General features: G+C 32.0%; 1 protein-coding gene across 9 annotated transcripts in view; it reads right to left on the bottom strand.

Moving 5' to 3' along the window:
* DNM3 (dynamin 3) overlaps positions 1-14,716 on the bottom strand; it is a 565,331-nt gene that overhangs the window by 409,265 nt on the left and 141,350 nt on the right. For all 9 annotated transcript variants that reach the window (XM_031936892.1, XM_031936891.1, XM_031936888.1 and 6 more), the window contains exons 3-4: positions 8,075-8,224; positions 6,494-6,697 (exon numbers count right to left, since the gene is read on the bottom strand). In XM_031936892.1, coding sequence (XP_031792752.1) covers positions 6,494-6,697; positions 8,075-8,224 — 354 coding nt within the window. The remainder of the gene's footprint in view (positions 1-6,493; positions 6,698-8,074; positions 8,225-14,716) is intronic.

The raw sequence follows: 14,716 nt of genomic DNA, 5'->3' as shown, positions 1-14,716 counted from the left end.
CCAATATAATGCTTAATTAAATAAAGAATTGGTTTCTTTATTAAAAACCAAGATGAATAATTATGTTTATATAATTAAGTTTGTTGTGAACAAATATACCTAAAAATGGCAGTTTTCAACAAGAATGAAAATATTTGTTTCAAACATCTTGAAAATGAATGAATACCAAATAAATCAAGGAATGAAAAGAATATTAAATGCTCATTATAGGCACAGGAAAGACAAAAATGAGGTAGTTCGTACATTCAAAAATTTCTTTTCCTGGTATAAATGAGCACCAAAAATTCAGCTGTCCTCACAAAGATCCTCAGGAAAGTGCCAGCTGAGACATTAGTAGTGCTTTGAACTGCCTGGAACCTCCTTCTGTCTCACTCTTAGGGTAATTCACCCTTTTAACAGCTAAGTTAGCTTCCCTTCTCTTAACTGTAAGCTTCTCTTACAGTTTGATCTGATATCTCAAATATATAGGAAAATTAACCTTAGTATGAGTCCAATAGTCATTATTCAATCAATAAATGGACAAGGTACACATTCAAAGAGTTTCGAAAAGAAATGAAAACTATTTTTAAAAAACTGTATGAAAGATATTTCCAAATTGTTAAAATTCAGTAACTGCAAATTAAATCATATCTGAGGTTCAAATTGGTAAAGATAACAAAAGATAGGAGTAATCTATGTGGAAAAACAGATAAAGTCATACTTTATTAACAGAGTTATGAGTTGGTACAATAATTTTGGAAAGTTATGTAAAATTACACTAAAGAAGCAACTATAATATATAATTTCAATCCAGATATCCAACTATGTGCCATAAATTCTAAAGAATTTGATTATAGGTTTTTTATGCAAAAAAAAATTATTAATAGCAACACATTTCCTAACAATAGAAACAAAACAAATAGATGGACATTGATTAGGGAATAATAAATAAATTATAGCACATTGACTTTAAAAATAGTTTTGGACACCCTTGTTATCATATGTGACATCCAAAGGACAAAAAGAGGTAGATCAGTGTGGGTTCTCAGAATCTGAGCATTTCAATAATAAACAAAAATGAATTTTAGTTTAAAATTGTTTACTTCATTGTTTCCCAATCCAGGTTGAATTTTTTTTTAATTCTTAGAAGTCATCCTTTTCCCAGAAAAAAAGTCTGTTTCATCTTCATTAAAAATTTGTTGGTCAATGTGTCCATCTTCAATTATTTTTTAAAACAGCAGAATATTTAGCAGTTACATCCTCATCTGTACCTCATCTACTTCTCCAGTAATTTTAACACAATAAACTGAACTCAATTTTTAAAGCAATAATATAGCCAATTTTAAGATAAAAAGTTTCTTTACAATGCACTTCTTTTTCATTTCCTTTCACTTCCTTAAATAAACTGAAGCTTGTCTGAACAGTTCTTTTGCTAAGAGGAATATGTTTTCTATTGCAATTTTCATTCATGCAATTAGACACACTTTATTACTCTCATCATGGCATGTCTTTTTTTGAAGTTATTTACAAATCACAAAAGCTGGTGCAATTTGGCCTTTTTTCTTTTATTTCTTTGATATGTCTTATTTTATTTTAATTTTTTTAAATTTATAGAATAAAGCAAGCATTTCCATAAGATAGTACAATAAAAAAATGTACATGGAAGCATGTACAACTTGCTATTCCTTTTAAATAATACATTATGTATTAATATATTTTATTATACATTGAATATAATATATATTAATGCAGATAGCAGCCCTCCTCATGGATAGTTAATTTGAGTATTCATAATAGTCAAAATGACTTATTCATTCAAAGTAATTCTTAAAACAATAATGTTGTTGCTTATACAATGATCTTTTGGTTCTGTTCATTTCACTCTTCATTATCATGTAAGTATTTTCATATTTTTCTAAAACCATTGAGCTTATTATTTGTAGGAAAATAGTCATATTCATCATAATCATATACCATAACTTGCTCAAAAATTCCCCAACTGATGGGCATCTCTGCAATTTCTCATTCTTTACCACCACAAAGAAATCTGCTATAAAGATTTTAGAACACATAGGTTTTTTTTTTCTTTTCTCCCAATTATCTTTGGAAATAGTTCTACATATTTTATAATGTTTCAGGGGTCCTCAAACTATGGCCCACAGGCCAGATGCAGCAGCTGAGGACAATTATCCCCCTCACCCAGGGCTATGAAGTTTCTTCATTTAAAGGCCCACAAAACAAAGTTTTTATTTTTATTATACTCCGGCCCTCCAACAGTCTGAGGGACAGTGAACTGGCCCCCTATTTAAAAAGTTTGAAGACCCTTATAATCTATATCATTGAGTCAGGCATTGTATGCCTCATCCCATTTTAGAGTTACTCTAAATTAATACTATTTAATCAATTTTTGCGTGTTATCTAATAATGCCTCTTCTTTTTCATGTTGGCTATGTTTACCTTTAAAATGTTCTTGCATTTGTTCATTGTGTTAAGGACTAGTTTAAAAACCTTAAAACAACTACTTATAACATGTATGAAGTAGCATTTCACATCCACACCCAATAACGTGTAGTACAGACTGCTGAAATAATGTCATTAACCAACTTGTATGAATCAAATTAACTTAATTTTTAGCTCACATAAAATGTAACCTGACATCATTTTATAATTCACATTAAATTGAATTTAATGTAATTTGAGCTCACATAAATTGTTCAATTTAAAATCCTGGCCAATGAGAGGTTTTATTTTGCTTAAATTTTCATTTTTGTTATAAGAGTTTTGTTTTCCTTTTTTCACAGTGGTGAGAAAAAAAAGAAAAATATTTTTGTTCATTGATTTTTAATTGATTTTAATTAGTTCAGAGATTTTTAAATTTAAGTGTTTGTTTTTATGTCATACAGATTATTCCTGAGATATCTTCTAACAAAGTAAAATGGTCAAATGAAATTAAAAATAGTGATCTCCTTTGAAAATACAGTCAATAATTCACATCTATTTCAATACCCTCAACTTGATTTGTTAAAATTAATAGAAATCTCTTTTTTACTCCTCTATTCCCACTGGAAAAAGGGGGAACCATTTCTTGCAACAAATATGCATCATCAAGAAAATAATCCATCAATGGTGATTGATGGGAGGGAGACAAATAGAGATAGACTCTAAGGGAGAAGGGTGGGAGGGAAGGAGTAAGAGAGAGAGAGAGAGAGAGAGAGAAGAGAGAGAGAAGAGAGAGAGAAGAGAGAGAGAAGAGAGAGAGAAGAGAGAGAGAGACAAAGAGAGAGAGAGAAGAACACACTAGGCAATTGCTACAAAGTACTTCTGGGAAAAGCACCAGGCACCTGAGTGGTAGGAAAAGAGGAAAAGGAGAGCATTAGGATAGGCTCACAGTAGATGGTGTGTGAGTTATTGAATCTACAAGGTAGAGGGACCAACACAGAAATGGGAAATAGAATATCATGTGTGATTCAAAGAAATTGGCCAGTGTGGCCGGACCCTAAAATACAAGTAGGAAGACAATGTACAATAAGTTTGGAAAGGAAGGCTGGAGCCAAATTTTTAAGGGAATTAAATATGAAATGGAGAGTTTGAAAAACAAGAGTGAGCCATTGCAACTTCATGAATGGGGAAATAAAATAGTCAGACTAGTATTACCAATTTGGTTCTCATGCAGAAAATAGATTAGAGAAAAGTAAAGATTGGAGGCAGGAAAACTAATTAGGAAGCAAGTACACTATATAGGCAAGAGGTAACAAAGGCTTAACCCAGTTAGGTATCTCTGCTAGCTGGTTTCTGAGTAGGAATGAAGTTCAGGAAAGGAACGAGGGCAATATGTTATGGATCCACCTAATTATATTTTAATTTAGCCTTAGACTTCCAATTTGTGCACAAATGTAAAATATGAACTCTTTCTAGTCCCTATATTTGTTTATTATATATCTCATAGATATAACATTGGAAATATCTGTTCTATCATTGAAAAAAAAAAACCTATGTAAATTGATTATTTATTTTCCATAGAAAAGGGTTTACCCTGTGTGTTCAAGTGTCCAAAATCACAAGGATCAGCTTTGTCATCTTTGAAATAAATTAATAAATCCAGCCTTTTCCCATTTGTCTACTTTCTCCTGACACATATAGACCTTTCCATGTCAACCCGAGATAACCTTCCAATCTACATTCTCTGTCTATGACATCTGAACCCCGCATCTTAACTGACTTTTGAGGAAACCACAAAGTTAAATGAATACCTCAAAAGCATCAGGAATGGTATTCCCAAAGGCCTCTTTCATTTATTTTCCCTTAAAAACATTCCAAAACCAGAGATGAGCAAGAGAAAAGCCCTTCCAAATGATAGAAATTCCTTTTCTTAAGGGCATCAGTGAGATGTAGATTTAATGAGCCACATATCCCCTCAGACATTATCTTCTCTAACTAACCTAACTACTGACATATTTAATAAAAAGTAAATAATAAGTCCACACCTTTTTCTTCCACTTTCTGAATTCACAGTCATTTCCTATTCCCCACCTCATCTCCAAGACAATTAATCTAGAAAAAAAAATGACTGACCAGTTAAAGTTGTAGTTTCCATATGAAGGAAGATTACTATGCTATTTAGAATTAGAAAAGTCATGTCTCCTTATTAAGAATATTAAGAATAGAAATACAAGGGTAGCTAGTTGGTGCAGTGGATAGAGCACCAGTCCTGAAGTCTGGAGGACTTAGGTTCAAATCTGACCTCAGACACTTAACACTTCCTAGCTGTGTGGCCCTGGGCAAGTCACTTAACCCCAATTGTCACAAGGGAAAAAAAAGAATAGAAATACTTTTTAGCAAGTAAAAATAGCTATCTGTATCATTTTAATTTTTCTATCAATATATATATCTATTGAATATGTATATTGCTTGATGAAGAGTTGGATTTCCTGTTCATTCCTGTTGAATAATGATAGTACAAACACCCCACTAGGGAGATGCTTCCTAACAGAACATTCATGCATATAAGAATGCCTATTTTGCTCTTTCTTTTTGCTTTCCTGACCTTGAGTGAAATCTTTCTATGCTATTTTTTCCCCTTTTGAACTAGTTTGATTCAAGGTGAAAAAGAAAAAAAAACTTTCAAATTTTTCTGTCTAAAAGAACATTTTAGTAAAGGATTGTTGAGGTAAACAAATGGATCCTGGGAAATTATTGCACCAATCAGTAGATTTATACTACAGTCATTTTTATGCGCTATAGTCATTATATTTTGTTGTTGTTAAGAAATCATTTGTATTAGAAAAAGAAAATATATGTAAATATGTGTAGCAAATAGATTAGAGTGACATTAATTGAAGCAGGGTATAAAGCTACAAGTAAGTGTGTCAGCCTATGAACATATAGATATATGAAGAAGAAAGCTTGATCACCTCTTCTATCTCTTTTAATTCCCTGATATAAACACCAAATATCTTGTATAAATAGTACACATTATACTGACAAATAAAAAAATATCATGGAGGCTCTATGAAATGCCTTGCTGCAATCCATATGTACTGTATTAAAAGCATTTCCCTGGTCTGATATTTAAATATCTCTCTCATTTATTTATTCTATTTACACATTCATTCAAAAACTGTTGATTAGATATCTATCATGTGCAGTCTTTTAAGAAGTGAGAGAAAAATAAAAGATGATTATATTAAGATATGTTTGTGCCTTCATGGGGTTAGCAATCAAGAAATGGGATAAGACATGTACATAATTAAGCAACCAGATTATTCATTTAATAACTACAACGAAGATAAAAGATAATTAATATATGAAATACAATGTAGTACTTGCAAGGTCAAAAAAAGAGAAGATAACTTTTAAAGAGAAACTTTCTCAGAGGTGTTGGCTAAAATTTCAAAAGGCAGAAATAAGGCAAATAAAAAAATGACTTTCTCTTAGTGAATACAACCTACTGGTGTTAATCAATAAGTAAGTATTTATTAAATGTCTACAATGTTTCAGACATTCTCTGGGAGTATAACCAAGCCAGGGGAAATATATACATACAAATATATATTTAATAAATGCAAGATAATTTTTGAAGGTGATGGTACTAGCAGCTGGGGCAGAGACGACAGGAATCAACTTTATCTACCTAATCAGTAACTACTGAGTCTAAAGTTAATAAAACAAAAATAATTCTTAGTTAGAAATACTTGTCAATTTTTATAGGAACTCCATTTGAACTACTTTATTCAATAAAATTCTTTTTGAAACAAATAGACTATCAGCTAAGCCTTGAAGATTTTTGTCTGATATCTTGATTGATTTTTAATGAAATAGGATTTTATTTTTGCTATTTATTTTCTTCTTGACCTTTGAAATGTGCATTATCAAAAAATTTCATTAATAATCCTAAACCTTAAATTATCATATTAGTAACAAAAGAAAGTCAATTAAGTTGAATCACCTTTTTATAGGCTCATATTCTTGAAATTTGATAACTAACCCATCCTTATCTTAAGGATCAAACACTCACCTTGAGGGTCAACTTCTTTAGCTAACTTCAGGGCATCTGAGTTGGCAAGATCTGTGTTTGCAGGTGTAACAGCCAAAATCAAACAGTTTTCTCGAGTGATAAACTGCATAATCATTTCTCTAATCTGATATTCGATATCTTGTGGCTGATCGCCTACTGGGACTTTAGTAATTCCAGGAAGGTCAATAAGGGTTAGGTTTAGCACTGTAGACCAAGAGAAGAAAAAAAAAAAGAGAGTCTTACTTATATGTTCTGTATCCAAAGGAAATGGATCATCTAAAATCATTTGATACTTTAGGGAAAAGTCAAAATGGTCTCAATTATATAAAGTGTTCCTTTCTGGGAAGCACTGTTAAACAGAAATAAATTAATAATCCATAATTGTGTTGCCAAAACAATTTTAACACAATATGAAAGGCAGTCCAACAGTCTAACAACTTTCTCTCAGGACTAGTAGAATCAAAATGGGTGAGGAAAGGAATTATAATTTAAAAACTCAATGTATGCATATGGTATCTGACATGTAATATCAATCCATTATGGTGTGAAAACACTCAGTCTAAGGCTTGTCTTTCTCATCACAAACACCATATGTTATTTGTGGTATGTTTAGCTAATTAGTCAAATGGAAAGCTGTCTTAAGCATTCATGATATCTTCAGGTGTACACACAAGAGTCTCCATGACTTACATTTGGAAAAAGAAAAACAACTTCTGAGTCAGTGATAATTTGATTTGAAGCCAAATCAGTTATCATCTTGTATATATATAACATCCTTTGGCCCATATGGCAAGTATTACTGAGAAATTCTAATTGAGTACCATGTCAATCATGCAGTAGAGTTGATAAAGCAATAAAAGTGACTAGAAAGAGGATTAGAGATGATGAAAGTGTGCAGTTCTGACAACTTAGTTCTGCATATAGATTATTTCCAACAAGGCAGTAAATTTCCCAACAGTGAAGAAAAATTTTAATTTATGAGTTCACACTGATAACATGGATCAGAATGATCACTGCGGTCTAAGGAATATAATAACATAGAAATGCACAAAATTATAAAGGAAATCCAGTAAAGGCAGATTCAATTAGAGAACTGAATAAATACTAAAGATTTCTGCCAGTACAAAATTACTGAAGCAAGTAGTGAATGCATGTCCTGTATTTCAAAAGTTCAAGATAAACCCAGAGACTTTTAAAATTTTTATTAATCAGTTCTGGTACAGATATCCACTAGGATAAGGAAGCTATTTGCTAGGCTTTGAGGAATATGCCATTTTTATAAGAAACCCTAAACATTTAAGTGAAATGCAAAACAACTTTAATTTAGAAAAAAGAAAATGTCATCCAATTAAGGAGTTAAAAAGTCGATGAAAAACCATTAGGATTTATTTTTTCCATGAGTACATGCCATTGATTTTATATAACCATATTCATGAGGCAAAGTGCATCACAAGAAAGGGAACCAGATTTTTATGGATTTAAAAGTACATATTATAAGCACAAGGACTATTACACTAAATGATGCTGAAATGATTTTTACTGAGAAAAATATAAAGATGAATGAAGGAATGAATTACTTACCATGTGGGGAATAGACTCGTAAATTAATAGGTATAGATGAAATGCCTTTATTCATTCCTGTCACTCGATCTGTTTCTGCTTCAATCTCTTGACGAACTTCATCAAAATCTGTAAACTTCCTTCCTTTGCAGTGTAAGAATTCAGCATATTCTGTAAAGAAAAAGAAATATGCTAGTCCTAATGTCTTATTAAAATTATTTTAGTATTTCAAGAACTTAAGTTAGTATTTTCTTCACCAATGAGAACTATAAATATTTTCCAATGTAATAACCATAAGGACAACTACCATTACATTGGACTTTGAGTTTTACAAATTTTCATATAGATATATCCATTTACACATATATAGCCCATAAATATGCATGCACGTATATATATATATGTACATGCATGAACATGTGTATATAAAATCCTCTGTGCTTGCATGTATTCATACGTATATACAGACATATATGAAATTTGATTTGGTTTTATCCTCAGATCTTTTGTGTTGGTATTATATGCATATTTAAAGAAGGAGATACTGAGGATGGAAGAGATTAAATTACTTGCCCAGCTAGCAAAAAGCTGAAGCAAGATTCAACTATGTGTCTTTCTGACTCTAGTTTCATCAGCAATCAACTATAGCACCTAGTTGCCTCAATGAAGATAATTGTCTTACAATGTCATTGTGGCCAAAAAAAATCCCAGATACTTTGTATAATAATGTCAACAATATGCATAATTACAAATTACATTTGTAATTACAAATCAAATCTTCCCAATAATGCTTGTACAGCCATCAAAATAAAGAAGACATGAAGCATTCTACACTTGCAAATTTTCATGCAGTTCAACTAAAAAATCTATTTAAATATTCCTAAATAATGTGATTTTAAGAATAATCCAAAGAGAATGACACTTCTGAATCAAAACTTAACAATGTATTATCAGAGAAATTAAAACTATAGTACACACATAACAGTTCAATCATCAACTCTATTAACATTTTTATACTATCTATCCTACACAATGATAAAAGATGAAGTTCACATGAATAATTTATAAATTTTGGAAAAGAGAAATATTGAAAAGAAAAAACTTCATATAATCATTTTAATGGAATGTCCAGAAAACACTTAGAAAATATCCCACAAATTCCTATCAAATTATTATATATAGTTAAAATATAATTTTTCTCAGAAATGAGATTGGACTCTACCCCCTCTGCAAGGAAACAATTCCCTACATGTAATCTATAAAACTTTGAAAGGTTTGAGGTTGAGGAGGGAAGAAGTTAAGAAACAGAAAAAAAGTTTAATGAGTAAATAAATGGCAGGATACTAGCTCCTCAATATCCATGAAATTTTTTTGGAGGGTGGGTTAACTTTCATACAAATACACCTCTAAAGAGGGACCCAGGTTACAAAGAATCAGATACAACTGAAATTGACTGAACAAAAAAGAGACTGGCCATCTTAAATCTAAAAACTTATTAGAACTTTACAAATATCATATATTTCAGTTTCCTGATACTGTTACAGTAAGCCACAAAAGGGTTGCAATGTGAGCCAATAGAAGTCATTAAGCAAAATAAATCACTAATCATTTAAAGTCAATGATATTTTCTTTTTTATATATAACTTTTTTATTGACAGAGCCCATGCCTGGGTAATTTTTTTACAACATTATCCCTTGCAATCACTTCTGTTCCGACTTCTTCCCTCCCTCCCTTCACCCCCTCCCCCAGATGGCAAGCAGTCCTATACATATTAAATATGCCACAGTGTATCCTAGATACAATATATGTGTGCAGAACCGAACAGTTCACTTGTTGCACAGGAAGAATTGGATTCAGAAGGTAAAAAATAACCTGGGAAGAAAAACAAAAATGCAAGCAGTTTACATTCATTTCCCGATGTTCTTTCTTTGGATATAGCTGCTTCTGTCCATCCTTGATCAACTGAAACTGAGTTAGATCTCTTTGTTGAAGAAATCCACTTCCATCAGAATACATCCTCATACAGTATCGTTGTTGAGGTATATAATGATCTTCTGCTTCTGCTCATTTCACTTAGCATCAGTTCATGTAAGTCTCACCAATCCTCTCTGTATTCATCCTGCTGGTCGTTTCTTACAGAACAATAATATTCCATAACATTCATATACCACAATTTACTCAACCATTCTCCAATTTATGGGCATCCATTCATTTTCCAGTTTCTAGCCACTACACACAGGGCTGCCACAAACATTTTGGCACATATAGGTCCCTTTCCCTTCTTTAGTATCTCTTTGGGGTATAAGCCCGGTAGAAACACTGCTGGATCAAAGGGTATGCACAGTTTGATAACTTTTTGAGCATCGTTCCAAATTGCTCTCCAGAATGGCTGGATGTATTCACAATTCCACCAACAATGTATCAGTGTCCCTGTTTTCCCAAATCCCCTCCAACATTCCACATTATCTTTCCCTGTCATTCTAGACAAGCTGACAGGTGTGTAGTGGTATTTCAGAGTTGTCTTAATTTGCATTTCTCTGATTAATAATGACTTGGAGCATATTCTCATATGGCTAAAAATAGTTTCAATTTCTTCATCTGAGAATTGTCTGTTCATATCCTTTGACCATTTATCAATTGGAGAATGGCTTGATTTCTTATAAATTAGAGTCAATTCTCTGTATATTTTGGAAATGAGACCTTTATCAGAACTTTTGACTGTAAAAATGTTTTCCCAGTTTATTGTTTCCCTTCTAATCTTGTCTGCATTAGTTTTGTTTGTACAAAAACTTTTCAATTTGATATAATCAAAATTTTCTATTTTGTAGTCAATAGTGATCTCTAATTCTTCTTTAGTCATAAATTCCTTCCTCTTCCACAGGTCTGAGAGGTAAACTCTCCTATGCTCTTCCAATTTATTTGTAATCTCATTCTTTATGCCTAGATCATGAATCCATTTTGACCTTATTTTGGTGTACAATGTTAAGTGTGGGTCAGTGCCTAGTTTCTGCCATACTAATTTCCAATTTTCCCAGAAATTTTGTCAAATAATGTGTTCTTATCCCAAAAACTGGGTCATTGGGTTTGTCAAACACTAGATTATTAAAGTTATTGGCTGTTTTGTCCTTTGAACCTAACCTATTCCATTGACCAACTAGTCTATTTCTTAGCCAATACCAGATGGTTTTAATAACCGCTGCTTTATAATATAATTTTAGATCTGGTACAGCTAGATCACCTTCATTGGATTTTTTTTTTCATTAATTTCCTTGAAATTCTTGACCTTTTGTTTTTCCATATGAACTTTGTTATTTTTTCTAGGTCATTAAAATAGTTTTTTGGGAGTCTGATTGGTATAGCACTAAATAAATAGATTAGTTTAGGTAGTGTTGTCATCTTTATTATATTTGCTCACCCAATCCAAGCATTTAATATTTTTCCAATTAGTTAGATCAGACTTAATTTGTGTGGAAAGTGTTTTGTAGTTTTGCTCATAAATTTTCTGATTTTCCCTTGGCAGATAGATTCCTAAATATTTTATCCAATCAGTAGTTACTTTAAAATACTTAAATAATTAAAGAGTAGTTACTCTTTGTAACTCTAACTATTGGGTTTTGTTAGTGATATATAAGAATGTTGATGACTTATGTGGGTTTATTTTATATCCTGCAACTTTGCTAAAGGTGTGGATTGTTTCTAATAATTTTTTAGTAGAATCTCTGGGGTTCTCTAAGTATACCATCATATCATCAGCAAAGAGTGATAATATGGTTTCCTCATTATCTATTCTTATTCCTTTAACCTCTTTCTCAACTCTTATTGCCAAAGCTAGCATTTCTAATACAATATTCAATAGTAATGGTGATAGTGGGCAACCTTGTTTCACTCCTGACCTTATTGGGAATGGTTGTAGTTTGTCCCCATTACATATGATGCTTACTGCTGGTTTTAAATAGATGCTACTGATTATTTTAAGGAAAAGTCCATTTATTCCTATACTCCCAAGTGTTTTTAATAGGAATGGATGTTGGATTTTGTCAAATGCTTTTTCTGCATCTATTGAGATGATCATATGGTTTTTGTTCATTTGGTTATTAATATGGCCAGTTATACTGATAGTTTTCCTAATATTGAACCAGCCCTGCATTCCTGGTATAAATCCTACTTGATAGTGGTGTATTATCCTGGGGATGATTTTCTGTAATCTTTTGCTAATATCTTATTTAAGATTTTAGCATCAATACTCATTAGGGAGATTGGTCTATAATTTTCTTTCTCTGTTTTCAACCTACCTGGTTTAGATATCAGTACCATGTCTGTGTCATAAAAGGAATTTAATAGGACTCCTTCATTCCCTATTTTTTCAAATAGTTTATTAAGCATTGGGGCTAATTATTCTTTGAAAGTTTGGTAGAATTCACATGTAAATCCATCGGGTCCTGGGGATTTTTTTTTAGGGAGTTGATTAATATTGTTCTATTTCTTTTTCTGAAATGTGACTACTTAAGCAATTTACTTTCCTCCTCTGTTAATCTGAGAAGCCTATATTTTGGGAGGTAGTCAGCCACTTCACTTAGGTTATCAAATTTATTGGCATAAAGTTGAGCAAAGTAACCACTTATTATTTCTTTAATTTCCTCTTCATTGATGGAAAGTTCTCCCTTTTCATTTTTAAGACTACTAATTTGATTTTCCTCTCTTCTTTTTCTAATCAGATTTACCAAAGGCTTATCAATTTTATTGTTTTTTTCATAAAACCAACTCTTAGTTTCATTTATTAGTTCAATAGTTTTTTTTTACTTTCAATATTATTAATTTCTCTTTTAATTTTAGAATTTCAAGTTTAGTAATTAATTGGGGGGTTTTAATTTGGTCTTTTTCTAGCTTTTTAAGTTGCAAGTCCAATTCATTGATCTTCTCTTTCTCTATTTTATTCAAGTAAGCCTCTAAGGATATAAAATTTCCCCTTATTACTGCTTTGGCTGCATCCCACAAATTTTGGTATGATGTCTCATTATTGTCATTATCTTGAGTGAAACTATTAATTATGTCTATAATTTGCTGTTTCACCCAATCATTTTTTAAGATGAGATTATTTAGTTTCCAATTACTTTTTGTCTATTTACACCTAACTTTTTGTTGAATGTAGTTTTTATTGCATCGTAATCTGAAAAGAAAGCATTTACTATTTCTGCCTTCCTGCATTTAATTTTGAGGTCTTTATGTCCTAATATATGGTCAATTTTTGTGTAGGTTCCATGAACTGCTGAGAAGAAAGTATACTCTTTTCTGTCACCATTCAGTTTTCTCCAGAGATCTATCACACCTGATTTTTCTAATATTCTATTTATCTCTTTAATTTCTTTCTTATTTGTTTTGTGATTTGATTTATCTAAATCTGAGAGTGCAAGATTGAGATCTCCCGATATTATAGTTTTACTGTCTATTTCTTCTCACAACTCTCCTAACTTCTCCTTTAGGAAGTTAGATGCTATATCACTTGGTGCAAATATGTTTAATATTGATATTGCTTCATTGTCTATAGTACCCTTTAGCAAGATTAGTTTCCTTCCCTATCTCTTTTAATTAGATCAATTTCTGCTTTAGCTTGATCTGAGATAAGGATGGCTATCCCTGCTTTTTTGACTTCACCTAAAGCATAATAGATTCTGCTCCAGCCTTTTACCTTTACTCTGTATGTATCTCCCTGTTTTAAATGTGTTTCCTCAACACATTTAACATATTATAGGGTTCTGGCTTTTGATCCAGTCTGCTATCTGCCTCCTCTTTATGGGAGAGTTCATCCCATTCACATTTATGGTTAAAATGACTAATTCTGTATTTTCTGCCATCCTAATATCCCCAGATTATGCTTTTCTTTTTCTTGCCCCTTTTCCCCCCTTCCCTAGTATTAAACTTATTGATCCCACTTGCGTCACCCAACTCTCCCTCTTTAGGATCCATCCCTCCTCCCTTTGAATCCCTTCCCCTTTCTTGTACCCCTCCCTTATTACTCTTTTTCCTTTTCCCTTTTCTTCTCCCACTTTTTAATGAGGTGAGAGAAGATTCTCTGTAAAACAAATATGTCAATTATTTCTTCTTTGAGCCAACTCTGATGAGAGTATGATTCACACAATGTTCCTCCCCCTCTCTAAGCTCCCTCAGATATGATAGGCTTCCTTTGCCTCATTGTTGCATGTAGTTTCCCTCTTTTTATCTCCCCTTTTCCCTTTTTCTGACACTATCCCCTTTCCATTTCTACTTCCTTTTTTTATATCAGTAAAATCACATTATACATGTGGTTTTTATGTCTATCCACAACAGAAATACAGTTCTCAAGAGTTCCTTTTACCTTTTTCTACTTCTCTTGAGTCCTGTTGTTGGAGATCAAATTTTTTGTTTAACTCTGACTTTTTGCTTAGAAACAAATGGAATTCCTCTGTTTCATTAAATGTCCATCTTCTTCCATGGAAAAAAATGCTCAGGTTAGCTGGGTAGTTTATTCTTGGCTGCATTCCAAGTTCTCTTGCCTTTCAGAATATCAGATTCCAGGCCCTTCAATCCTTTAATGTTAAGGCAGCCAGATCTTGCATGACCCTTATTGTGGCACCTCAGTATTTGAATTGTTTTTTTCCTGGCTGCTTGTAATATTTTTTCTTTAG

The sequence above is a fragment of the Sarcophilus harrisii genome, chromosome 4, assembly GCF_902635505.1.
Source record: "Sarcophilus harrisii chromosome 4, mSarHar1.11, whole genome shotgun sequence".
NCBI classification, from domain to species: domain Eukaryota; kingdom Metazoa; phylum Chordata; class Mammalia; order Dasyuromorphia; family Dasyuridae; genus Sarcophilus; species Sarcophilus harrisii.
This window is presented reverse-complemented; position numbering and strand designations above follow the sequence as displayed.